The sequence below is a fragment of the Mesitornis unicolor genome, unplaced genomic scaffold (genome assembly GCF_000695765.1).
Source record: "Mesitornis unicolor isolate BGI_N332 unplaced genomic scaffold, ASM69576v1 scaffold3528, whole genome shotgun sequence".
NCBI lineage: Eukaryota > Metazoa > Chordata > Aves > Mesitornithiformes > Mesitornithidae > Mesitornis > Mesitornis unicolor.
In genome coordinates, this window is record NW_010202366.1 from 1 (window position 1) to 27903 (window position 27903).

The window sequence follows — 27903 nt, forward strand, 5'->3', positions numbered from 1 at the left end:
AACCCTCCCTGTCCTTTGTCTCAACCCACGAGCCCTTTGTGATATTTTTTCCTCATCCTACTGTGAGAAGGAGAAGGGGGGAGAGAAATAAGCGAGCAGCCTTGTGGTACTGGACTTAAACCATGACAAAAACTGAGCTGGATTTTCTAGGAGTAGCACAATATAAGGTCCAACCAAAGGAGTAGCCCTTCTGCAGGTGATATTAGAGCAGCCAGACCTGAGACTGCCTCCTCCTGCACCCACTGTGATGCCAAAAACAGATCCAGAGGTGTATGGACAGAAACTTGCCGTGGCTGCAGGCCTCCCTGGCACAAGGCACTGTGACCTGTGGATGTCCAGCACGATGCTGGGGACTTGCCTGTCCACGAGATGTGTATCTCTGCATGCTTGGTTTTGCCGCATGTAGGTTTGCAAGGTGAACGGTTGTGTTTAATCCCTGATACAGTTGCTGAAGTACTCTGTTTGTTATATGACAAAAGTGGCCGCTGCGGGCTGTGGGCATCAGCTGTGAGAGTCTTGAGGCTCAGAAAATCAGTTTTCCCGTCAAGCACCTGCAGACCTCAGTCTGGGGCTTTTAGTTCACTCCTTTAGAAGCACTTTGTGCTGCCACCTGGAGGGAGATGAAGAGAACAGGTCGCAGACCAGTTTGCACACTAACAGGAAGGAAAGGACTTACTTGAAAGTAAAAGCATGAAGTTGAAAGACTAGAAACATTTTTAGAGAGAAATTCTGTAGTGCTTGTCAGTATTATAGCAGGGTAGTTTCAGGTTGCAGTTAAATGGCAACTGATGATACTTTATGGATCCATACACATACAAACTAGATTTCAGAATGTATGCTAAATTTTTTGACCTCTGACTAAACTGAGTTTGTTTCAGAAAATGCAAAACATTCTTTTGTGAGAAGTAATAATAAAGTTTATGCAGCAATAGGATGAAAGGGAGAAAAACATGAATAGAAAACCTAATCCACATCTGCCGCTTTTTGTGGGATAGCGTCGAAGGTACTACAGTGTCTTTTGACTAAGATCTTGTAGGTTTTGCTTTTAAATTTATATAGAATAATCATTTAGGTTGGCAAAGACCTTTAAGGTCATCAAGTCCAACCATTAACGTGACGCTGCCAAATCCACCGCTTACACGTGCAAGATAATCAACATATGTTATGCTGACTGTTTCTGTGACAAAATGAACCGGGGTTTGGGTTGTGGTTTTTGGTTTGGTTTGGTTTTTTGTTTTCATGTTTTAAAAAAAGGAAACCAACATTTTACCAGTATGTTTGCTTCCCCCCCCCCCTTCCTGTTTGGTATATACTTCTGGTGTTATTTTTATGTCACTAGGTTTTTAAGTGTCTCTTGCAGATGGAAAAGTCTGAAGTGCAACAGTAGTTATTTATTTATTTATTTATGAAACTGTTTTATCTTTTTCTCCCTCTGTGTTAATTAAACCAGTCCTTATTTTATTTGACCTTCCAGTAGTTTCAAAGTTTTAATTTCTGATATTTATTTTTGTTTTCCAGGTCAGTTGTACAATTGTCTGTAAGTATCATTCTCTTACTCAATTATATTTTCCTTTGTATGTAACTCTCATTATCTTAATTTCTTTTAAGAAAGATCAAACAGTACCAGTGAAGTATTTTAAAAAAACTTCCTGAAAAGAATTTTTAGAATTATCATTAAAAAATGTAAACTTGTCTATTTTAGTGGCTGTAATTTCTGCAATGCATTTAAGGATATTTAAAGATACAAATATGTACTTTAATCCCTTTGCTTTTCAGTTTGTGGGGAGTTCTGGTAAAATCAAGTACAGATTGAATATTCTTAGAAAGATAAGAAAATAGACTTAAAAGCAATACAAACCAAATTGCAAAGCAAAGAAAGAAAGACACCCAAAGTGATGCTTTAAGGACTTTCTGAAGTGAGTCTAGCATTTGCTGTACTTGCCAAGATGGCAAGTATTCGTGTGGCAGACTTTTCCGAAAGTACTTGCAGATGAGTTCTACCTTAATATTGAATACTGAATATTGATCATTGGACTTGCACGTGTTAGCATTTAAATTTTAGGGCCTGAATCAACTCTCTCCACACTTTGGACTGTTCTACAATCAATGTAAAGTTGTTTTCTGTAGATGTACCGTGTCTCTTCATTACTTGTGGGATTACGAGAACTTTTTTGCTCGTACACTGAGGGGAAGAGACAAAGTTGCTCTGCCAGGTTAAGTAAAGCAGGTGATCTCTGATAATACAGGAGGAAGGTACGCACCTAGAATGTGGCTGCAAATTTGTTCAATTCTTTTCAAATAAAACGGCACTGAAAAAAACCAGCAGGTCATGGTAGCTTTCATCCAAACTATGCACAGAGTCAGTGAGTGACCAAAATAATATGGTAGTCTCTTAATCTAATTGAAATCATCTGACAGAAGTTACAAGTGGTAAATGTGCAGTGGAATCTCTGTAGGAGAACAAACTGGGAAAACAGGAGTGACTGCGGGTCTGTACACTGTGTCTGTAAATGACTGTACTTTTGCAAATGGGAAACGCAGAAGTTTTGCAAAGCTATGTATTGCCTTGTATCCTTTCTTTCAGGCACTGAGGATTGCAACTTAAAAAATATAACTGCAGGAACGGGAACCAGTAGCAATGATAATTTATCAGTAAACTCTACAAGTGGGAACAAAACCGACGGAGGTGGAAGATGGTCCAGGGATGTGTCACTATCTGATAGAGAAATAACCGCGAGGAACAATGTAACACGTAAGTGGTTTGGAATGTGACTGGGATGTGTATCTTCAGGGTGTTTTGTGCTTTTTTTTTTACTGCATAAGTGTTTTAAACCCAACCTCTAGTCCGAAGCACAAAGAGCATTGCAGGGGCGTGGATGCAACTGCTTTACTGGAATAGAGAATGAGCCAAAGAAATGTATCTGTACAGCTGACTGGGAGCGCAGTTTATTACTGTGATTGTCATGTGGCCTTGAAATAGTTCTATTGCTGTTAAACTTGAGTTCCCTTCTTATTATGGTTTTTTAGGTTACAGCTGCAACAGTTCAAACATACTGTGACATGTAGATTTGAAATGCATTAGACTACAACTGAAGGGCGCTACCTAGCATGGAGGGTGCTGTGTTGTGTATCTCGAGGAGAGCTGTTTGAATCTTGCCGCTAGAAAGGCTCTGCTCTTTTTGATAGCCAGCCTGGGAAAAAAAACCAAAACCCAGTAGGTTTTGTGTTCCAGTCTTTCTCAGCAACCTGCATGAAGTCGACAGCTGAGACAGGGTAGTAATCACTGCTGCACCTAGACAGTTTTAGTCCTTGAGATAAAGTGAAACTTGAGGAGTTAGAGGAAGACTAGATTGCAAAGCTAGCAAGTGTGCCTTGCAACATATAAAGATGGGCTAATTATTTTCCCAGGCTGGTTACTGTTTAACAGAGACCTGTTGTTTGGGTAAGGTGGAGAGAAGAGTGCTTTATGTGTTGATCAGCAAATATTCTTGCAGGTTAAAGGATTTATTTATTTCCTTATCTTTCACAGAGCTCATCTCAGTTGTTGATCTCAAGGCAGAGTATGTTGGCATGACTTCTGTCTTCTTAACATGGGCTGTGAGTGATACTGCTTCCGACTCATACACGTACAGGATAGAGGTTGTAAGTGGTGCCTCTGTGAGGAACCTGACATCCAGTGCTGCCAAAATTGAGGTTACTGAGTTAATCCCTGGGACGATGTACACCTTCACAGTATTTGCAGTAATGAATGACAGTGAAACAGAAGGAGGACAAGTCATAAGCCTGTATACAAGTAAGTTACAGTTGCTTGCAGCCCTGTTCTGGTGGAATATTTTGTTATGCAGCTCAGAGCCCTACCTACCTATGAGGGTATAGTAATTCAGTACTACTGTGTATAGACATTATATTTTAGTCCTGGAGCCTGATCTGGGCTATATGCAAATAATGGGATGTTAGTGTGCAGCAGAACCATAGCCATGATGTTTTGTTTTGGTTTTAAACAAACATTCCCCTCCATCCTTATCTCTTTCCTGCCCGCCTCTCTAGATTCCCAAGAGTAGCCGTGGGATCACTGGCACAGTGGTGACCTGCGCTTTTGCTTTGGAGTGTCTGAGGGAGATGAATCCCCCTCAGAACGGCTTCTCTTCAGTTCTCTCCTAGCTGGCCGTTGATGCCAGAGCATCCAGGAGCATCTGGTGATGTTGCTGGAGTGCCCCTGCACTCTGAACAATGAGTAATGTGAAGTAGTGGTGTGCCTGTGTTTCCTCTGTCCGTGTATGTGAGCAGATGTCCAAGGTGTTCTTGCAGATTGACACATTGTTGTTTTGTCTTGCACAGAGCCCAGCCCAGTCCAGGATCTCAAGGCAGAGTATGTTGGTGTGACTTCTGTCAACTTAATGTGGACAGTGAGCGATGCTGCTTCCAACTTGTACACGTACAGGATAGAGGTTGTAAGTGGTGCCTCTGTGAGGAACCTGACGTCCAGTGCTGCCAAAATTGAGGTTACTGAGTTAATCCCTGGGACGATGTACACCTTCACAGTATTTGCAGTAGCGGCTGATGGTCAGACGGAAGGAGAAGGGGTGTCCATAAGCCAGTATACAAGTAAGTCAGAGTTGCTTGCAGCCCTGCTCTGCTGGGCAGCTCAGAGCTCTGCCTGCCTGCCTGAGGGCTGAAATACAAACTTATTGTGTATAGATGTGATGGAGCCTAATCCTGCCTGTCTCTTAAGCGTGGGATGTTAACCAAATAAAATACACCTTCGTTCCCCTCCATCCTCATCTCCCCATATGGAAGATAAATTCTTGTCACAAGTACTCGGTAAGACAGCTAGGAAAGATGTCCTAGACTTTATGCTTGTGAACAGAAAAGCACCTGTGGGAGATGTGGCTGTCTCAGCCACAGTGATCATGAAACTGTTGAGTTTAAAATTTCCAATGTAATAAGAAAAAAAGACAGCAGACTTGCTACCCTGGACCTCAAGAGAGCAAACTTTTTAGGCTATTCAGGGAGCCACTTAGCAGAGTTCCTTGGTAATTTGCTTTAGAGGACTTAAATGTGCACAAGCACTGGTCAGTTTTTCAGAACCTCTTTTTTGAAGCACAGGAGCAGGCAGTTCCACTGTGTCGAAAGTCAAGCAAGCAGGACAGAAGACAAGCTTGGTTGAACAGGGAACTCCTTGTGGAGCTCAAGAGGAAAAAGAAAATGTATGCTCTGAAAGCAAAGTCCGGCTTTGCAGGAAGATTGCAGAGCTGTGGTTTGTATATGCAGGGAGAAGACACAACAGGCCAAAGCTCAGTTAGAATTGAAGCTGGCCAATGTTGCATTGGACAAGAAAAATGTTATATTAATAGCAAGAGGAGGTCTAAAGAAAACATGGGACTGATGCTTGTTGAAGATGGTCACCTAACTAATGGAGATGAAGAAAAAGTAGAGGCATTCATTGTGCTTTTTTGCCTCAGTCTTTAATAATACAGAAAGACCTTGAACTGGCAGGTCCCCTGAATCAGAGGACCACAAGTGCAGGAGCAGTAACTTTACATTTATAAACTCTGAAATTGTGAGGGACCAGCTGAATGTTCACAAGTCCATGGGGCCTGATGGGATTCTTCCCAGAGTACTGAAGGAGCTAGTGGATGCTATGGCAGGACCCCTCTTGATCATCTACCAAAGGTCTTGGGAGTCTGGAGAGGTCCGTGCTGACTGGAAGCTAGCCAGTGTTATTCTGGTTCACAAGAAGAGCGTAAGAGGAAAACCCAGGGAACTGCAGACCTGTCAGTCTAACCTCACTTTCTGGAAAAAATATGGAAAAGATCATACTGGGTATTATTGGAAGGCATTTAAAGAGGAATGTAATCATCAGGCACAGTCAACGTGGGTTCACAGAGGGAGAGTCCTGTTTAACTCATTTTGTGTCTTTCCATGATAAGGTCACCTCCCTAGTTGATGAAGGAAAGGTGGTGGATGTAGTTTTTCTGGATTTTAGTAGGGCTTTTGACACTGTCCCTCACAGCATCCTTCTGGACAAGCTGCCCAACTGTGGGATGAGCAGGTTTATGGTGCTCCGGGTGAAGAACTGGCTGAAGAGCAGAGCTCAAGGAGTTCTAGTGAATGAGGCTACATCTGGCTGGCAACCAGTCACCAACAGTGTTTCTCAGGGTTAAGTTCTAGAGCCAGTTCTGTTCAATATATTTACCAATGATATATTTGCAGGAGTTGAATGCACCATTAGCATGTTTGCTGGTAATACCAAACTCAGAGGTGCTGTTGACTCTCAAGTGTCAAGAGGCCTTGCAGAGGGATCTAGATAGATTGGAGCATTGGGCAGTGATTAATGGGGATCAAATTTAGTGAGTCCAAATGCCAGATTCTGCACCTGAGGCAGTGTAATGCCAGGCACAAGTATAAGCTGGGATAGGAGTGGCTGGAGAGCAGCCCTGCAGTAAGAGATCTGGGGGTGCTGATTGACAGGAGGCTCATTATGAGTTAGCAGTGTACCCTGCCAGCCAAGAGGGCAAATCACATTCTGGAGTGCATCAAACACAGCATAACCAGCTGGCCAAGAGAGATGATTATCCTGCTGTATTTAGCATTGGTGCGGCCTCTGAGTGCTGTGTGCACTTCTGGGTCCCGCAATTTTAAAGGATGTGAAGGAGCTTGAGTGCATCCAGAGGAGGGCAACAAAGCTGGTGGAAGGGCTGGAAGGAATGTCTCATGAGGAGCGGCTGAGGACTCTGGGTATGTCTATTTTGGAGATGAGGCTGAGGAGAGACCTCATTGTTGTCTACAGCTTCCTGAGAAAGAGACATGGAGAGGGAGATGCTGATATCTTCTCCCTGGTATCCTGTGATAGCACCTGTGAAAATGGTTTAGACTGGACCTTAGGAAGCTTTGCTTTACCTAGAGAGGCGGTTGATGCCGCAGGACTGTCAGTGTTTAAGACGCATTTGAACAATGCCCTCAGTGATATGCTTTAACTTTTGGTCAGCACTGAAGTGATCAGGCAGTTGGACTAGATGAATGTTATAGGTCCCTTCCAACTGAAATGATGGCATGCATAATATAATATAATCTAGAGATTATAAAGGGAAGCCCTGGGAGAGCTGTCAGACTGATGGCCTGCAGTTCTACTTTGAAGTGTAAAAGGGAGATGAATCCCACTTAAGATAACTTTTTTTCCAGTTTTCTCTTAGCTGCCCATTGATACAAAAGACTCCATGAGCATCTGGTGATGTTTTTGGAGGAGTCCTGCACTCTGAACGATCAGTGATGTGAAGAGAGTGAAGTAGTGGTGTGCTTGTGTTTCTTCTGTCCATGTATGTGAGCAGATATTCCTGCAGATTGACACATTGTTGTTTTGTCTTTCACAGAGCCCAGCCCAGTCCAGGATCTCAAGGCAGAGTATGTTGGCACGACTTCTGTCAACCTAATGTGGACTGTGAGCGACGCTGCTTCCAACTTGTACACGTACAGGATAGAGGTTGTAAGTGGTGCCTCTGTGAGGAACCTGACGTCCAGTGCTGCCAAAATTGAGGTTACTGAGTTAATCCCTGGGACGATGTACACCTTCACAGTATTTGCAGTAGCGGCTGATGGTCAGACAGAAGGAGAAGGGGTGTCCATAAGCCAGTATACAAGTAAGTCAGAGTTGCTTGCAGCCCTGTTCTGGTGGGTTGCATTTTGCTCTGCAGCTCAGGGCTGTGTCTACCTGCCCAAGGGTTGAAATAAAATACAAGCCTTACCTGGGCTATCTACTAAGAATGGGATGTTAATGTGTAGAAGAAACATGGCCCAGTTTTTGATGGTGGGTTTGTGTTTTTCTAAACACAACCTCCTCCAATTCCTTTCCCCCCATCCTGAAACAAAAAATCTCCTGCACCAATAAAAATAAAAACCAGCTGACCGAAATAAAAAGCTCTTTCTTCTCCACCAAATACACTGCTTTCCTTGTCCACCTCTCTAGATTCCCAAGGCAAGCTCTGTGAGTGCTGGAACAGTGGTATCCTGTGCTTCTGCTTTGGAGTGTCAAAGGGAGATGAATCCCACTCAGAATGACTTCTTTTCAGTTTTTCCTTGGCTGCCCCTTGATACAAAAGTGTCCAGGAGCATCTGGTGATGCTTGGGGTCCTCCTGCACTCTGAATGATCAGTGATATGAAGAGAGTGAAGTAGTAGTGTGCTTGTGTTTTTTCTGTTCATGTATGTGAGCAGATGTCCAAGGTGTTCTTGCAGATTGACACATTGTTGTTTCGTCTTTCACAGAGCCCAGCCCAGTCCAGGATCTCAAGGCAGAGTATGTTGGCGTGACTTCTGTCAACTTAATGTGGACAGTGAGCGATGCTGCTTCCAACTCCTACACGTACAGGATAGAGGTTGTAAGTGGTGCCTCTGTGAGGAACCTGACGTCCAGTGCTGCCAAAATTGAGGTTACTGAGTTAATCCCTGGGACGATGTACACCTTTACAGTATTTGCAGTAGTGGCTGATGGTCAGACGGAAGGAGAAGGGGTGTCCATAAGCCAGTATACAAGTAAGGAAATAGTGCTTCTCAATTGCAAGTTAACCTACAGTTTATACCAAATTGCCCTGCTTTTTTACCTTGGGTTTCCAACTTTGTACTATTTCTCATTGTAATGTTGCTTTGTTCCAGGTGCTTCAGAGCATGAGTGCCAAGCGGTCTTTGGTAAAAGGGAAAGATTGTGATTTTATGTGTCTGTGCATAGGCTTTGCCTGTAAACCCATTGTTTCAATCAGCTTGGCTGCTCAAGTACATGTAGAGATCCAACTGCTACAACAGCACAACTTTCTCTAGACTTCCGTGTTTAATGAGCCCCTTACAGTGCTTCTGGGAGCAGGTTATCACAGCTTGTCCCAGAGGATGTGGTGTGCAGGGATGTGGTGGTCAGAATCACAGAGGCTTTTTGTTCTTGAAGATTGTTTTGAATTTTTTGCAGAGTCCCTGGCCTAGAACTCCTGGGCGCTGTGACAGTGTCAAGGGCCACACTGTTGCATGAGGTACCATTTTTGTCAGCTTTAGACGGGAAGGTCTTTTTAAATTTGTTTTTAATTTTTTTTAAAATTTTTTTTCCTTTCTTTTGTCTAGCTCAGGAGTGGTAAGGGAACAGGCAACATCCCTAAAAAGCAATTAAAAGCAGTGTGTCCAGGAGGTGCTACTGAGTAGATGAGCTTGTTAAAGCTGTCTAAGGTGAATCTTGTCTGCCTAGTATTGATGCTGAATTGGGCTTGCAGACAGCCCTCCAGGGTGGGTCAGCTGTTGGGCTTGCTCAAGGAGCCCATTTCCTTCTGCTGATGCTGGGGAAAGGCTGGGCTGAAGGGCTCAGATTAAGACTCGTGGGCACAGTCTTGAGTTAACAGAGCAAGATCACCCTGCACCCTCCTTCCTTCCCCGATTTCCATCTTTCTCTCTGCCTGGAAGCTCACTGTGGATACAAATAGTTTTAGAATGTGAAATGAAATAAAGAGAATATCGCCAGAACTCCTGGAGCCTTTGCCTAGGATGAATGTCTGAAACTGGGCATTGATACTGTCGAAGGGCTGCTTGGCTACAAGTGCTGCTCATTCTATGTGGAGCAGGGAAATGTGGCCATGGCTCTTCCTTCTTTATTTCTCTGTTTTGACAGATTGTTGTCTTGCCGTTCACAGAGCCCAGCCCTGTCCAGAACCTCAAGGCAGAATATGTTGATACGACTTCTGTCAACTTAACGTGGGCTGTGAGCGACGCTGCTTCCAACTTGTACACGTACAGGATAGAGGTTGTAAGTGGTGCCTCTGTGAGGAACCTGACGTCCAGTGCTGCCAAAATTGAGGTTACTGAGTTAATCCCTGGGACGATGTACACCTTCACAGTATTTGCAGTAGTGGCTGGTGGTCAGACGGAAGGAGAAGGGGTGTCCATAAGCCAGTATACAAGTAAGTCAGAGTTGCTTGCAGCCCTGCTCTGCTGGGCAGCTCAGAGCTCTGCATGCCTGCCTGAGGGTTGTAATTTAGTCCTGTTGCAGGCAGATGTCATGTTTTGGTCCTGGAGCTGAGATGGCTAATCTGCCAAACATAGGATGTTAAAGTGCAGAAGCAGCATTGCCCTGATGGAAAGCTTTTGGTGCAGCTTGTCCCCAGGGCTGACAATACAGAGAAGAGATTTTTTTCCCTGGGAACCTTTATCTCCTAAGTTTAGGACAGGGGGTTGGTTTCATTTCCTACAGTATGGGGACATCAGACCCTTACTTTAAAAGGCTCTCACACAGAGCATATTGCACCAGGGGAACTTCTTGTGATTTGGAGGCCCATATGTGCCATCAGGCTGCAGCAGGAGAGTGAGATTTGGGCAATGCTAGTGTAGAACTGCTTTGGTCATCCAGCACCTTACTGTGCTGTGTATCAGAAGTCTTGACATGTGGTGTTGGAGGGACAGTTCTGGAGCTGGCCTCCAAGGCTGCAGCCTGGTTATTCCACAGAGTGTATTTGAAAGGAAACAGATGCCTGTTCTTGTCACTTGCGTTGTCCTGAAATATGCACCTGCATATGTGCTCCAGTCAATTCCCAAGGCCTTTCCTGTGCTACTTGACTAATGGCCGGTTGCCCTGTTCTGGGGATGCATAGAGAATAGGGTGCTGCAGAGAGGGTTTTTGGAAATGGTCTCTTTGCCATGGGAGTGAGCTCAGGGTATGAGGATCAGAGAAGAAACAGGTTGCCTGGGTTATCACCTCTGTTCCTCTTCTAGTGATAGCTGATGTTGCTTACCTTTTGCAGAGGTGCACCACTGTCTTCCCCCTCAACTTTTTTTTTTCCCTCCTTCCTGCTGCCCTCACAGGGTAAACACTGAGAGTGCTGGCACCATGATGACCTGTGCTCTTGCTTTTGAATATAAAAAGAAGATGAGTTGCACTTCAGATGCCTCTTTCTTATTTTTTTGTTATGCAGCCATTGATGCAAAAGACTCCATGAGCATCTGGTGATGTTTTTTGGAGGAGTCCTGCACTCTGAATGATCAGTGATGTGAAGAGAGTGAAGTAGTGGTGTGCTTGTTTCTTCTGTCCATGTATGCAAGCAGATGTTCTTGCAGACTGATACGTTGTTTTGTCTTTCACAGAGCCCAGCCCAGTCCAGGATCTCAAGGCAGAGTATGTTGGCACGACTTCTGTCAACTTAACATGGGCTGTGAGCGACGCTGCTTCCAACTTGTACACGTACAGGATAGAGGTTGTAAGTGGTGCCTCTGTGAGGAACTTGACGTCCAGTGCTGCCAAAATTGAGGTTACTGAGTTAATCCCTGGGACGATGTACACCTTCACAGTATTTGCAGTAGCGGCTGATGGTCAGACGGAAGGAGAAGGGGTGTCCATAAGCCAGTATACAAGTAAGTCAGAGTTGCTTTTACCCCCGGTCTGGTGGGTTGCATTTTGCTCTGCAGCTCAGGGCTGTGTCTACCTGCCTGAGGGTTGTAATTCAGTATTGTTACAGGCACAGGTGCTGTGCTTTGTCTGCTTGCAGTCAGAGACGTTTGTGGGAAGGGACATAGCCTTCTGTTTAAAAACAAAGTAAAAGAAAACCCTTCAAAAACAGTGGTTGTTCGAAGGTGGTCATCAAGGCCTGTGAAAAATGAAGCAACTCTTCCCAAGAATCTGCCTTCCTGCCCTGGGATTTGCATGGACAGCTTTGCTGTCTTCACTTCTTGGAGGAGGGGGGCCTCAGACCCCTATTTTTAAGGGCTCCCATGCAGAGAGAGTGTGTTGTGCCCAGCGAACTTTTGTGATTTGGGGGGTCTGTGGCTGCCATTGGGCTGCGACAGGAAAGTGGGCTTTAGATAGTGGTAGCTCAGGAGTGAGCACAAGACATGAAGGATGGTGAAAGAGCAGGGTGCCTGGGTCATTACCTCTGTTCCTCTTCCAGTGATATTTGATGTTCCTTGCCTTTTGCTGTGCACAGATACACCACCATCTTTTTTTCCCCACCTTCCCCTGTAACTGTATGTTTCCTGACCACATCTCTGAATTCTCACACAAAATCTTGCTAATGAGGTTACCCGGGCTTTTGCTTTGGAGTGTAAAAGGGAGATGAATCTTGCTCAATATGACTTTCTTTTTCACTTTTCTCTTATCTTCCCATTGATGCAAAAAACTCCATGAGCATCTGGTGGTGTTGTTGGAGTGCTCCTACACTCGGAACAATGAGTAATGTGAAGAGACTGAAGTGGTGGTATTGCCTGTGTTTCTTCTGTCCACATACGTGAGCAGATATTCCTGCAGATTGACGCATTGTTGTTTTCTTTCACAGAGCCCAGCCCAGTCCAGGATCTCAAGGCAGAGTATGTTGGCACGACTTCTGTCAACTTAACATGGGCTGTGAGCGACGCTGCTTCCAACTTGTACATGTACAGGATAGAGGTTGTAAGTGGTGCCTCTGTGAGGAACCTGACGTCCAGTGCTGCCAAAATTGAGGTTACTGAGTTAATCCCTGGGACGATGTACACCTTCACAGTATTTGCAGTAGCGGCTGGTGGTCAGACGGAAGGAGAAGGGGTGTCCATAAGCCAGTATACAAGTAAGTCAGAGTTGCTTGCAGCCCTGTTCTGGTGGGTTGCATTTTGCTCTGCAGCTCAGGGCTCTGCCTGCCTGCCCAAGGGTTGAAGTACAGTATTGTTTCAGGCACAAGTGCTGCATACGGCCTACCTGCAGTCAGTGATGTTAATGTGTGGGAGCAGGTTCTGTGGGAGGTTTTGTTGCCCTCTCCTCCTGGTATATTAGGCCTTGGCCCTTATTTTGAAGGGCTCCTACAAAGCGCATTGTGCCTGGGGAACTTCCCCCATTGGAGGGGCACATGGCTGCAGCTGGGCTGTGGGCAGCAGTATGCTGTGTGGCTCTTGACCACACTGCTCTGCTCAGCTGTCAGCAAAGAGGTGAAGGTGGTGGTGCTTCTATGTTCCTCGTGCTAGGCATTGGGCCATTTTTCCGCCTCCTTATGAATATGTGCTGCTTTGTCCTTTCTTTAATTTTGTCCTGTTTTAACTGAGGTGAAATGAATCTGTCCCAGAGCTCCTCAGTGGGGTTTCCAGAGGTGCTCCAGGATCAACCCGCTAAGAGAGTCTCTGGTACTGTGAAAGTGCTGCTTGACTGCTTGTAATGCTCAAAAGTCTGTGGAAGCATGGCTGTGCCTCTGCCTTTTTGTCTCTGTCAGCAAATATTTGAGAGTGCTGATGGAGTCTTGTCTTGACTGTCACAGAACCCAGCTCTTTTTTCCACATTTGGGCTGGTTTATGATTTTTTCCATGGAGCACAGATGATACTTGTACCACCACCAACAGGATAGAGATCCAAAGTCATGATTCCTCCGCTACAAACTAGCCATCCAATGTCACCAGAGGTGTTACTGCAGATGTAAACCCTGGAAGTATAATTTCACCATATTTGTAGGGGTAGCTGATGGTGTTACTGAAGGAAAAGTAATATTTATAAAATGCAGTAGAAATAAGTCCCAGTCACTCACATCTGCCTTTTAACTAAATCTGTTTATTCTGGTACAGAATTCTACTTCTCCTTAGCTTCTTAAAATAATACCCATTTTTAATAACAAAATAACTTAATCCATGAGCCTTTTACGCCTGTATTTGGCAGCACCAAATACTTCTTTATCAAGAGTGAAATAAATCTGTTGTGTCTTACAATTGTAGAAGTTAGAAGAGTTTTGGTTTTGAGGGCCAAGTTTTCTAAGATGCTTAGTTTAGAGGGACCTTTCTTCTCAGTGTTACTGCTACATAAACTTTTTAAGTATCTGTTTGTATCTGGTTATAAGGTTGCAGTTTTAATTTTGTGTCCAGTAGGACTCTTACACAAACTGACTTGTAGTTGCTGCTCTTAAGGATGGCTGCTGCTGTGCTCTTAATGCACAGATCTTATGTTTGTTTTCTTATTTGTTGGCCACTAAGAGTTCTACGTAATTATACAGGCAGTTAGTGTCAGTCTACGCACCACTTTAGAAATGTGGTATGTTTAGAAAGTAGTATGTTTAATGGTCGAACAGTATTTTGAAAACTGATCGGTCAACATAAGCTTTCTCAGTAAAGCTGTCTGCAGAGGAGTTTAGCACAGAAGAGGTCTGTGCACTTAGTGTGCTAAATGCTATCGCATGAGGAAAAGTAAGTCCTTGATGGGAGGAGCTTCATCCCTTCAAAACTGGAAAAGAATACTGAGGTTTTACAAGCATTTATGCACAGAACTTAACAAACAGACAGCTTTTTCTATTTACTACAATACTTGATTTTATTTTTTTAATTTTTTTCCCCTTCAGTTCCTGCCTCAGTGAATTCATTTCAGTGTGAATCGGTGGCCAAGCAGTCTTCCCTAATGCTGAAGTGGGGATGTCCTTCTGGTAACAATTCTGGCTTTGAAATTGAAGTATTTAATGCTACGTGGAGAAGGAAAGAACAGACTCCATCCTGCACGAGAGAAGGCTCAGAGGAAACCTTCACAATAACATCTTTAGATTATTTCAGTACCTATAATGTTACTATTGTAACTCTTTCAAATAGTGTTGAAAGCCCTCCAGTGCACAAAAGGTGTAATACGAGCATTACTGGTAAGCATTAAGATTTAAGAATGAAAGCTATTTCTAGGACCAAATATTAGCTTCATGATTGCAGAATACTGAACTTGATATGCAGTACATTAACAGCCTACAGGCTATGAATAAAACACTACATCCATGCGAAGCCTAATGTGATGCACAAAAAATATGCATTATATGAACAGCATCAGTATTACAGTGTTTTCTTTTTTGTAAAACTCTACCAGTCATTAATGTATTAAAAAATATTTCTATTTATAGACCCACCTACTCCAAGCAAAGTTCCTACAGTCAAGGCAGTCAGCCACAGCTCGTTGTCTGTTGAATTCTCTGATTTTGAGTCAGTGAATGGACCATTAAAAGCCTATGCAGTGATGATCACAACAGAAGAACAAGGTAAGATGTTATATTGTAGTTGTGTGAAACAATTTATCAGACAGTATTATGTTTTAAACTCTAAATAGGTGCTAAATGGATAGAGGAGGAGATGACTCAGTAATTTCAAAAATAATGAAGCAAATACCCTGCTTGCTTGAAGTTGGATCACTCCTTGTTTTCAGAAAGCCACTGTTTTCACCCAGCCTTTTCCAGCCTGATTTATCCTTGTATTGCAAATCTGATGCATTGCCACTGTGCTGTTGCCATCTTGATTTGCCTGTGATTCCTACCAAAAGATTCTCCCCCTCACTGTCCCCCCCCACCCCCCTTTCCCCCCAAAAATCATTTTCAGAGCTTCTGATACAAGCAGCTTTGGATTATGGGATGTTTTTCCCCTTCCCTTCCTCAGCTGAAAGATAGGTGCAGTAAGAAATTTTTTTTTAAATAAAATTTTTAAAAGTAGAGAGCTTTCCTTCTGATTTTACTTAAAACGCTTGCTTAACTGAGAGATGTGGGATGTAGGTGGAAGGCTTGAGTAGCATTGTCAGCATTACATGCCATCAGGTTGAATGCCAGGGAAAGCTACAGAGGGTAATCTATCAAACTTGCCTCTTTAAAGCATCAGAACACAGAAATGTCTTTAATTAGTGAATGTGTAGCGATAAATCATAAAATTAAGGAACTTACCTTTGCAGTATACGTTCTAGTTGAACTTCATTTCTGCCAGCGCACTGGAGGAATAAAGCAGCTGATGGGAGGTAGTTTTACCCAAGGAGTATTTGATATTCATGCTTATCCTTTGTCTTAACACTGGAAATTCAACTTGCAGTAATTTGACTGTAGATCTTTTTTCCTGTGGTTTTCCAAACAATATAAGTTCAAGAAATGCCCGGAGATTATATAGAGGAATCTATATATATTATATAGATACCTATATTATGTATAGAGAGAGAGAGAGAGAGTACATCAGTGCAGAACATTTTCACATGCCTACTCAGCTGCCCCAGAGTTATGGATTTGAATGTTTATTTGAATAATCTGCCTCAAGTTTTTCTAGGGTTCATCTTCTAACAACAGACACTGTAAAGTGATGCTGTTCTGCAGATGGTGTTCTGTTGGTCACTGTTTGACTGTGGTAGCCCAGTCTTAGTCTTCTGGAAGAGAAACTCTTCTGATCCCTGTTTTGTCCAATGCTTGTCTGTCAAGAGAAGGCAGAAATTAACTCTTTTGTCTCTTAGGGTTTAGGTGTGAGACTTCTTGTAAAACACAGCAAGGAAATACAGGTTAGGATGAATTTAGTGTCACCCTGAATGAGGCTTGATGCTGTTTGGGTAGCACAATGTTACCAAATACCAATTGACTTTTTCTACGCTGTTTGCATTGTACTCTCTACATACAGTAGTTGATAAAGTGTGTGTGTACCTTTATAGAGGAGCTCCACTATACATGGTAGAAGTAAAGCTAAAAAGACATTAAAACAAATAATGTTGGGGAGTAGGGAGGTAGTTCAGTAGATAGCACTGCAGTAGAAGAGATTTCTGGGGTTGTTGTACTCAGCCTTTTGTTTCAGGCAGTATTTATGTAGTGAAAACTGTGCTGAATGTGATATGCTGTATTACTGTCTGAGCCACTGCGTCAATTCATACAAAATCAGTGGATGATGTGTACCAAATATATCCTTGTTTTTTCCTGAAGGTTGTGGATCTTTGAAGTCTAAATTGAATAACACATATGAAGATTTCAAGAAGAAGACGACAGCCACCTATGTAACATATGTCATAGATACTGAGCAGGCAAAATCACCTTCTTTCCATTCTCAGGATGGTAGAAACATCATTTATGTAGGCAAAGGAAACACAGTGTATGGCTACAAAAACGGACCATTGACTCCACTTGGTTCATACAGGTATTTATCTCAAAGTGCTGTTTGGTTAATTTTGCTGCAGTTGAAATCTGTGAAATCATCTATTGAAAAGATTACAAATCTTGCTTAAGGCTGTTAAAGCCATGTAATGTACCTGGGCTTTTTCTCCTCCTTTATCAACAGGGCAAGTGTTGCGGGTTTCACCAATATAGCCTTTACTACAGCCAGCATCATTGTGGGAGAAGATAGTTATGTATCGTTTACACACTGTTCTGAGGAGGTTTCGCTACCCCAGGATCCAGGTATAGTTAGTGTCAAATATGGGACTGGCAGCTTGGTGCATACACAGTGTGTGGCAGTGCCTTAATTATGGCAAGTTTCATAATAGCAAAACCCATTGGTTTCTCTGTGCTGGACTGTTTCTTTCTAGCTTTGCAGTGATACTGCTCTTTAAATTCATACATTGCTAGTTCTGCAGGTGACTTCATTTTTACATGTATGACTTCCACTGTGGAAGTAACCCAAAGCTGTGCTACTTATGGTATGCTAAAAGAGACTGAATGGTGCACTGACACTTTGGTACTGAAACAGGTAGCAAAAAGCAGCTGATGTTCCAACAGTTCTGGTAAATTAGAAGCAAGTGTATTGGAATGCAAATACTGGTCCTTTGACCCCAGTTTTTTATTAACTTATCGTCCTTGGTTTATTATTCTTAAAGGGCTTTCCATACTGGTACTGCAAAAGGACACAGTAAAGAAAAGATATTTAGTAGAGCGGAGCATGCTCTGCCATTTGCAAGGTTCTCTTGTAGCATGTCAGTTGAATTAGATCATTACCAATGAGGTAAATGAGTAATGAGGAATACTTCTTCTCTTTTATCAGGTGTTATTGCTGGAGCTGTTATTGGATGCCTTTTAGCTATACTGGCTGTAGTCGCTATAGGCGGTTTCATATTCTGGAGAAGGAGAAGGTAATGTGTGCTCATTATAGTATTTGCTGTGATGAGGAACACCAGTATTGAACTTTTTTATCTTTCTCATAAATAGGTCTCTCTCTGTTTTATGCACTTGGGCTATGGTGCTTTAAAATACATTCTATTAAAAACCTTTTTTTGTGTGATACAGGTTAGAGTTGGTGTATCAAACTAGTTAAATTGCTTTTATTCAACCCCATAGTCGCAGACTAATGAGTTAAGATTTCATTCAACTACCACTTCCAGTACCACTGACAAGTCACTGCTGAACACTTACCGCAGGGGTTCTGGGGGTAGTAGCAATTCCCCTGAGGTGTTGGTGAGTGACGCAGATCCCTCAGATGTACTTCTTCCACCAAGCTATATGCTTTGTGTTCAGGCATTATACTCTGGTTCCAACAGAAGGAAACAGTCGTATTGCACGGCATCACTGAACGAAGAATGAAGTATTTTATTCTTACTTCAGGTATAAGGTTTCCCTCAGGAGGTTTTTTTTGCACAGAATAAGATGTATTAAAAGACATTTTGCTGAACAGGCACAGAAAATGGCTGTCTCAGAAGTCTTACAATCTTATTCCATTAAATTCTACTGTGAACCTACTGTGTTGTTTTCTTTTGCCTTATAGGAAAGATAAAAGAAATACTGACGTGTCCTTTTCTCCAATTAAGTAAGTCCATATCCTTTCACACATTGTTTTCTGAGCTCAAGTGATATTTGCAGAACTTACTCTGAACCCTGACGCTTGTTTTCTGTGCGGTTCGATACAGAATTTTGCAGTATTAATTCCTCATGGAATTTAGACTCCAGCCTGCAGACTAAAAATAATCATATTGATTGAGACTTCCAGAGCTGCCACAGGGATTTGAGTGCTTGCTTCATGAATTGCTATGAGACATACAAATGTTCCACAGAGTTTTGAAAAACAGGATGCTTGAATGAAACACAGGCTTCTGTGCACATTGAGGAAACAGTTCAAATTGTTGATAAAGTGCACATAGGCAAAATTCTGCACCGAGGCCTGAATGTTCCTTTGCTTTTATGAGTACTTTGTTCTGAGCCATTAATTCTGATAATGTTGAGATTGCAAAAGCTGTCCATGGGAGGGTAACCACAGTATACTGGAAGTCACAGACAGTGCAGTTGCATCCCATTATTGGTTCTTGCACCAATTTTTGTGCTGATGGGATGCTCAGGCCATGTTTTTCCATGCAGTCCCACCTGTGTAGACTTTGATAGTTGACATAAAATACACCAGGGAATGGGACCTGTCTCACAGGAGTACAGAACTGGTTGACTGACGCTTTCTGTGATATTCTTCTCCTGAAGGATATGCTTTTTTTTCCTTGGTTTAACAGATCAGTTAAATGTTATGCTTGATATCCTGTCCCTTGTAAATGCAGTTTTGTGGCTGCTACTAACAGTCATGCTTTCATTCTTAGAATCACATAGTGAAAAATACAGCTGCATGTGTCTAATCAACCTCTTTTTTTTGTCTCTCCCCACCCTCCCCTGAAGAGTCAAGAAGTAAGTAAAGCACCCTTTCTAACACATTAACTGAATTCATGCTTTCTTTACCTAATACCAGTTACCAATACATGGCTTTTCTCATTTTAGATCAAAAATGATTAAAGTGGAGAATTTTGAGTCCTACTTTAAAAAGCAGCAAGCTGACTCCAACTGTGGTTTTGCTGAAGAGTATGAGGTATGTGCCCTCAGTAGAGAGAGCTTCATGACAAATATTTTTCAAATTAGCTTTCCTGTGGAGCATACACAAGGCTTACTGAAGGAGAAGAAAAGGGACGTTTATTATACAGATTATTAAGCTGCATGCATAGCCTTCCCTTCCCTGATTCACCTCCAAATTTAGTTGACGTGCATGATAAATACTTCACATCCTGAACCACTGTCTCTACCTGTGATCTTATGGCATGGCCTGCTGCTCGGAGCTCTCAGGAGAGCAGGGATCTCCAGAGTCCTTGCCCTAGTTAGCCTACAGTTAGCCTAGGGAAAGCTATTTACCTTCTGTGCACTTTGTTTTTCTTGATCTTGTTTTTTTTTCTCTACACAAGCAAGACAGGTCTCTTGCTAATATCACTGAGTTCCTGAATCCATTGGTGTGACTTGTAAATCACACCTGTGAATAGCTCAAAGGAGCAGTCAGAGAAACAGCAATTATTATTGCTTAGTGACTGTTTTTCTGTGAAATGTGCTAAAGCTCAATTGTTACAAGGAACAAAAAGGCAGGAATCAAGTGTCAGTAAGGATTCAGTGTTGTCATGTTTGCTGTTAACAAATCTGATTTTCTCCTTGTACCTATTAATTGACTTTCTTCTTTCCAGATCAAATTCTGTCCTGTTTATTGTGCTTTGCAGGCTGGTGGTCTGCCTTGCTTTCTGCTCAGATTTTGCTTCCTTCAGTCCTTTCACGCTGTATTTGCTCCCTTTCCCTCTGTAATGTCTGCAAAGCTTATGTGAAGTAGTTCACTACCGTGGGGTCAGAACAAGTGTGAAGTTGATGTCAGTGTCGTGTATTTCTGCAAAACTGTTTCTGGGTTTTTAAAGCTCATCTCTGGGTTTTAAACACACTGCTGTTCCTACATTCTGTATGAATCCCTTCTCTAGCAGTTTTGCTACTGTCACCCTCTCACTCCATAAAAAGCTGATTATTTTAATCATCATTTATGCTAGTTTAATGTGCTTAATTTTACAGCAAAGGCCAAGAGAGTTTGGAGTATTTGTCTGTTTCAGTCCTGTGTTCCTGTATGATTCCTAAACCAGGACCAGGTGCTCATGAATTCTTCTTTCATTGTAGGAACTCAAGTCTGCTGGTGTTCATCAGCCTAAATTTGCTGCAGAACTTGCTGAGAACAGGGGAAAAAATAGATACAACAACGTCTTACCATGTGAGTTACAGGTTTTACATCTCATACTGTTTGGAGGAAAAACGTCAGCTGCTATGGCAGCAGGAGACAAATTACCTATTTTGCTCCAGTAATTAAAACTACAGTAAATTTCGTGTGTGATTAAAAATACAAAAATATGCAAAACCAAAATAATTTTTGTTTAAAAAAAAAAATAATCTCTGTTGAGCATTCTCAATTTTGTTCTGACCACTCATTTTTCTGGTCTTTCACTATAAAATTCTAAACTACTGCTGTTTATCATTCCTAAAGTTATATTCTTATTCTTAAAAGGCACATTGTTCTAAAGCACCTTTTATTTAGAAAACGATGTATTAGGTAAGCAGTATTTTGCAGAAGAGTTCTAGTTCTAAAATTCATAATTTTCTTTTTTGTTTGTCTTTCTGCAGATGATATTTCTCGTGTTAAACTTTCAGATCAAAGCTCTGCAACTGATGATTATATTAATGCAAACTATATGCCCGTAAGTTGCTTCATTGGTTGAAATGAAATATGACATGTATTTTTATGATGCAGGCATAATTCATCAGCATGATGATTAAAGTTGGCTTTTTGTGTCTCATTGATGTAAGTGTGTCTGTGCGTATATGTGTGTGTGTGTATATATATATATTTAGTTTGGGCTTTTTCTTCTTAGGGCTATAACTCAAGGAAGGCATTTATTGCTGCACAGGGTCCTTTACCCAATACAATAGAAGACTTCTGGCGCATGATTTGGGAAAAGAACATCTACTCTATTGTTATGTTGACAAAATGTGTTGAACAAGCCCGGGTATGTTTTTATTCAAATTGAACTGTCTCTTGAGGATGATTGGATCTCTTCTGATTTTGTTGTTACCGTCATAGATTGGAGACTGACCACTTTCTTCTAAAAAACATCCACTTACTAAGACTGTTTCCTAAATTAAGCCAATATTTTTTTGCTTTCTCCTGTCTTTGTATCTGCTGACTACCGGAACAGATTGTCTCGGGAGGGTTGTGGAATCAATGTCTTTAAGCATGGGTTCTTCCACCTGATGAATTATTTTGGTAGAGTTTCTTTTGTCTTGGCATAGCCTATTGGGGGGGTGATGTGCTTTCTAGCCCTGCTTCAGGTGATGTGTTATTTAAAACTAAGAGTCTATTGCTGTGTGTAATGTGTTGAACCTTGTAATTCTTAGACAAAATGTGAGCAATACTGGCCCGACAAGCAATCCAAGAGCTATGGTGACATTATTGTGACAACAGTCTCAGAGATTGTCCTTCCAGAATGGACAATAAGAGACTTCACTGTAGAAAAGGTGAGTACCCCCTTGGTTGTTAATGTATAAATATCTGTGGATATTTATACCGTATCGCTGTGACTTTGCATGTCAAGGAACACTGGCATGACAGAATATAATAATTTCACTAAAACTTAATCAAATTCAAAGTTATGTGAGGGAAGAGGATGAGTGGCTTATTTTAATTTGAGGCATTGAATGCATTGGTCTGCTTTCTGCCAAATACCTGATTTAAAATCTTCCATGCTACTTACTGACCATGAGATTACTGTGATATTTATGTATATGCATTTGTTCATATGCCCTGACTTCCCACGGCAGTGTGTTAGTAATGTGTCCAGAGGTGGGAATGAGTTGTCAGTAAGACCCTCCCTGCAGCAGAAAGGGATCTGCCGGCAAAATCCAGCCTTGAATGGGCATTACTGATTGCCCCATCAGTGATCCTGCAGATCATGTTTCCCTGAGACTTGCACCAAAACTTCTCCTTATGCAGATACCTGAAATATCTGCTAGACTGAACAATTAGCCCCATCTCTGTCAGCAAATGTCATGCAGCAGAGATGATCTTGGAGTAAAGCAAAAAGTAAAAAGAAACCATTTCAAAGTATTCTCTACCAGAGCAGAAGGAGGAGGGAAACTGAAATATCATCGACTGAATTACTGCACTGTTTGTAACAGGCATCTTTAGGGAAGCCGAGCCTTGCCCGGTACATGCAGCAGGAAGCCCTACTGTTGCTCCTCTGCAGCTGGTTTTCTTGTTTGTTTTTGGTGGGGTTTTTTAAATGTGTATTCCTCTAGGCCAACACACCAGAGAGCCACACGGTGCGCCAGTTCCATTTCACCTCCTGGCCTGATCATGGAGTGCCAGAGACAACAGATCTTCTCATCAACTTCAGACACCTTGTTCATGAGTACAGTAGTCAAAATCCAATCGACTCTCCAACTCTGGTGCATTGCAGGTAGGAAGCACGTTTGTGTTAGGTACGTTTTTATCTTGTGGCTTTTTTAAGAACAATCATTTTTCCAGGGTGATTAAAAAAAAAAATCTTTGGCTGTTCACCTTGATGAATTAAAACCTTTGCCTCATGGTTCAGAAATGTAGTAACGCTATACAGGTAGCAAAATACATGAGACAAATTTCATTAGATCAGACCATCTCTCCTAGGCTGCAAAACTTAGCTGAAAAAGTTGCCTTCTCAAATGCTTTTTATATGTAATTCTGTGCAAGTGCAAGGCTGGGAAGCCCAGAAGCTTGTCTTCCCTCCCTCTTGGTGATGGTATGAGCCACCCTTCTGGACCTTGGAGACTTGCAATACCTGTGCCACTGAAATAACAGAAAGGATCTTCTTAGCTTCACTGGCTTTTCACCAGGCTGCTGGTGAGCAGGTGGCTGTGAGAAGCAGTAATCAACTTCCCTGTGTCACTGCAGTGCTGGCGTTGGGAGAACGGGAACGTTCATTGCCATCGACCGGCTCATTCAGCAGATCGAAATGGAGAATACTGTGGATGTGTATGGAGTGGTGTACGATCTTCGCATGCACCGACCTTTAATGGTGCAGACAGAGGTAGGGCTGTCTTTCATCCGGCATCATGTTTTTCAAATGGGTGTAATAAACCAGGAAGGGTGGACTCAAGAGGTAGCTCAGAATTACAGGAAGATGAGATATTAAGAAGCAATCTGAAATTGCTCTTTTTTTAACTTCCCTCCTTCCTGCCTTATCTCTTCCCACAACAGTAGTTGCAGCCAGGGGCCATAGTACATCCCAGCAATCTTTTCACAGAGGACTTTTCAGGACTGGCTTTTGCAGCTGGAAAGAATCGAATCCTGAAAAAGTTATTTTTGCAGCTTGTTTTACCCATGCGAGTTTTATCCTTTTAGCTGTGAGCCAGAATTAAATCTTGAGTCAAGTGATCTTAGCATACCTTTTTTCTTTTGTGTTCTGCAGGAACACACAGGAACACAAAGTGAAATTATTGCTTTGATCCAAAACAGTGTGTGGATTAACTCAAGATGACCTGGAAAAGGTTGTACAATCCCCACCATGAAAGTCTTTTAAGAGGATGTTAGGCATGGTAAATTTGATCCTAGTTTTTTACAGGGGATTGATCAGATGACATCATGAGGTCCTTTCCAGCCCTGTTTTCTATGAACAATATGTACAACTTTGAAAAATACTCTGTGATAACTTTCAGTGCAGTGCATCCAAACCCTATATTCAGGACTAGAATTACTTCAAGAATCGGGTATTTTATAGAGATGTATTACCTTCTCTTTTTCTCCCATCAGGACCAGTATGTCTTCCTAAACCAGTGCGTTATGGATATTATTAAATCCCAGAAGGACAAGAAAACTGATCTTATTTACCAAAACATGACAGCAATGGCAATCTATGAAAACTTCACACCTGGGCCAGGCTTTGGGAAGGCAAACGGCTACCACGCATAGCCTGGAAGGAGCGCCGTGTCTCCAGGAGGTGGTACCTGCGCATAGGAAAGGGAGACGTTCTGCTCATCCCTTTCAGGGTTGTGTGCAGGGTCTTGCGTCTGGCTTCTGCAGTTCTGTCCACATTCAAAGATGTGATCTACAGGAGGAAGGTGCTGGCAGGAGCCACAGATCCACGTTAAAAAACAAAACAAGAAAAATTATTTCGAGTTAACAGAGGAATCTTGCTTTTCCTTGGGAATTTAACAGTACTGATAGGTGAAATAGCATTCGCAGTATGAACGGTGAACTAGAATTTAAATATTAAAATAATAACACAAGCTTTTTATTACAATTTTATATGATTTCATTTACAGACACCAGGCTTGTGGGCTGTTTTAATATATTTAATTATAAGTTTCAGGAACATATTTTATCTACTGTATCTGGTTACCTAGCTAATAGATATGTGCCTCTGTGATTTATTTTTTCTGTGTTCCTTTTTATTTAAAAAAAGGAGTACAAACAGCTCCTTCAAATGGACATTTATACTTGGAAATTGTGCCTTTTCTAGTTGCTACTCTAGAAAAAAACAGCAAAGATTCTATTTTTGTACTGAAACTCTTAATGAGAACACAGATTTTTAAATAAGGCTTATGTCAAACTTAACTGTAGTTGCACTGTTGGCAGGACTCTCCAGAAGTTCGGAGGTGAGCTTTGTTTTTGCATTTCACCACAAATATCCCCTGCCTTAAGTTTCAGTGCCTCTGCTAGAGGAAAAGGAGTGTGGTCTGTCACTCCAAGCTTTAACTATAGTAAAAAAAATAAATAAAAAAAGAGCAAGTGAATATGTGAATGTGTGTGCAGGGGTGCGTGTGGGTGCGTATGAAGGACAGAATAGCTCCTCCCTGTTCCTGGCCAATATTCCTGTTTTTATACAATTTATAATGATTTATTTAAAGGTGCAATATATGATTTACTGAATAATGATCACTCTATTCTAATAGAGTTTTACTCAGGTTGGTGTCTTTTTATCATTGTTGTTGTTTATCCTCAAATATATAAATCTGTGAAAATGTCGAACTAAGGTTCCAAGTGTCCAAGCACTCCCAAACTGCCAGATTGACTGGCTTTACTGTTTCTACCAAAACAAACTGCACAAAATTCTGCTGTAAAGACCAATTTCTCAGTTGTTTTAGCCGTTCAAAACTGAGACACATCTCACCTGCCTGCATCTCATTGATCTAATGTAACTGTTTTGTACTTGTTTGCAATATACTGCTGCTGTTGTCTTAACTGGTCCATTTAGAAACAAAACAAACAAGCAGAAAACCCCACGTTGCTGATTTTACAAGTCAGGGATTAGATTGCTGGTACCTAACTGTTAAACTTATGAAGGCATTACCAATGAAGGACTTCTTAAGTAGTTTGGGGGGGGAGGGGGTTGTTTTTTGGTCTTTGGATCATTGCACTGGTTGCATTGCAGAGGAATATGAAGTTTATGAATGCTATAGAATAGCTATAAAATGGTGAAAATCTTATGAAGGTTTAATAACCAGAGTCCCTGGAATTCTGCTGCTTTTTTTGGTTGTTCTTTTGTTGTTGTTGTTTTTGTGTGTTTGTTTTAGCAGAGTTGTCAGAAAAAGCCACAGATACTAGGAGTATATGTGGCGTTACAGTGGAACCTGGCAACCTCACAGAATCCACTGTCAGCTGAAGGAAAATGTGCACCAGGAATTCCTACAACTGTAACTGTACAGGTATCCAGAGGAATTTTGTTCAACCTGGTGTGAAATTGTGGTGTGCTGTGTGAGCAAAACTGGAGGACAAACCACAGTGCACGTCAGCTTTTTTTTTTTTGTAGCAGCCACTTGTGTTCTTGGATATGGGTTTTTTTCCTCTCTTTCTCTGAAATACTTTAAAATAAATAAAATGTAAAAAAGGTTGATGTTCCTGCCCACCTCCATCCAAACTGACAGTCCACATAGCGAGTCTCTCACCCAGCATTCTTCCTAAGCTGCTGTCAGATGGCAAACAAAGATAAACCACTTGGACCAAACAGAACCATTCCAAAGGAACTGGAGGGAGGAAAGCCTGCCCCTTAAAGTCCTGTCATTTTTTTCCTCTCTTCATCTTTAATTGCCACACATCTGTGCAGAGCACTGAGCCAGTATTTATTATTCCAGGTCTCCCAAGAACTTGCTGCCTTAGGGTGGTGAGTGCTCTCTTGCTTCAGCAGGCTCTGGTTTGGTATGGCTCAAAAGAGGGAGATGAATCTTCTGTGCTGGATTGTGTGTTTGCGTTCTGTTGCAGCACATCAGAAAACTAAAATGGGCTTCTGCCTAACCACTGCCAGCCAGTCTTGCTGAAAACAGACTTCTCTGTCCCATTGCTTTGATGCTGGAAGCAGGTGCCAGATTCTCACTTGTGCCATCATCTAATGAGTATCTGTTTTTAATACAACTGTATGCCTGTGTTTTCCCCGAACTGCCTCATGAGAAGAGACTGAAGTAAATGACCTGCTGATTCCAGGTAGAGGTCGAAAAAGTTGCTAAGGCTTAAAACATTGTAAACATGAAGCTGGCCATAGTGTTGGTGTGAACAAATAGGACATGTCTTAAGTTATTTCTGCAGAAGGAGAATTACATGCAATTCTCTGCTACCTTGTGGATCTGTCATGGTCACGATGACTTGAATTCCTGCAAATAACTTTTTTCTGCCTTCCTGTGTACTCTTTGTTACAGTTGCTGGGATCTGTCCCTTTGGTCAGTGTTTCCTCTTGCTGTTCCTTGTCACTGTTCAGGCTGAAAGCTCCACTGTGTGGCAATTACATCTCTTGTGTTTCTGCTCTTCTCTCCTTCCCATTTGGGGCCTGCTTAAGAAGGGAAAAGTTGATGTGATTGAATATCTTGAAAAGATGTACAAATTTTATTGTTTTCATATTTGTTGTACAGGAAATTTCAACACATGTCTATAATGTTTTTAATGGTTTGATTTGTTTTTAAAGACGAAAATAACAATTAAAAAGCATCATCCTAGAGCATTTTCTGTCTTGTTTCCTTTTTTGGAGATTTCAGTTCCTTCTGAGTAAAATTAATATGCAAAATACTTCATTTAGACGGGCTGTAGAGTGGATAAGGACAATCCAGTTGTGTGGCACTTGAGTCACATTGGTAGTACGGTCACTAGGGGCTCCCTGCAAGGGTGTTCATGTGTCACTGACACTTGCCTGGCAGGACCAGGGCCTGATGCTCTTGTGTCCTGGCAGCTGGTGGCTTCTCTAAATGAAGAGCTTGGGAGCACTTAAAGGAACGATGCCTTCAGCCGAGGTCAGTCAAAAGATTTCCACTCCTTGACGTAGCTTTAGGGGAGGGATCAGTGCTTCTAGGGCTCATCTACTTCCAGAAAAACAAGTGAGGACTTTTTTTATCCCTTTCAGGGGATGTTCTGTTGTCAGGGGGAGATTATAGAAGGGGGTGCAGAAATATCTGTAGTGTTACAGCTGTCT

General features: G+C 42.0%; 1 protein-coding gene across 1 annotated transcript; it reads left to right on the forward strand.

Moving 5' to 3' along the window:
* Nucleotides 1-1946: 1946 nt before the first annotated feature.
* Nucleotides 1947-24419, forward strand: PTPRJ (protein tyrosine phosphatase, receptor type, J). The gene is made up of 24 exons (XM_010190362.1): nucleotides 1947-1980; nucleotides 2585-2752; nucleotides 3530-3793; nucleotides 4339-4605; nucleotides 7371-7637; nucleotides 8262-8528; nucleotides 9662-9928; nucleotides 11106-11372; nucleotides 12290-12556; nucleotides 14300-14587; nucleotides 14837-14971; nucleotides 16649-16859; nucleotides 17001-17119; nucleotides 17700-17787; nucleotides 18417-18458; nucleotides 19307-19315; nucleotides 19406-19493; nucleotides 20603-20693; nucleotides 21101-21174; nucleotides 21349-21483; nucleotides 21872-21991; nucleotides 22772-22932; nucleotides 23403-23538; nucleotides 24261-24419. The coding sequence occupies exons 1-24, from the start codon at nucleotides 1947-1949 to the stop codon at nucleotides 24417-24419; spliced, it is 3924 nt and encodes a 1307-aa protein (XP_010188664.1).
* The last annotated feature ends 3484 nt before the right edge of the window (nucleotides 24420-27903 follow it).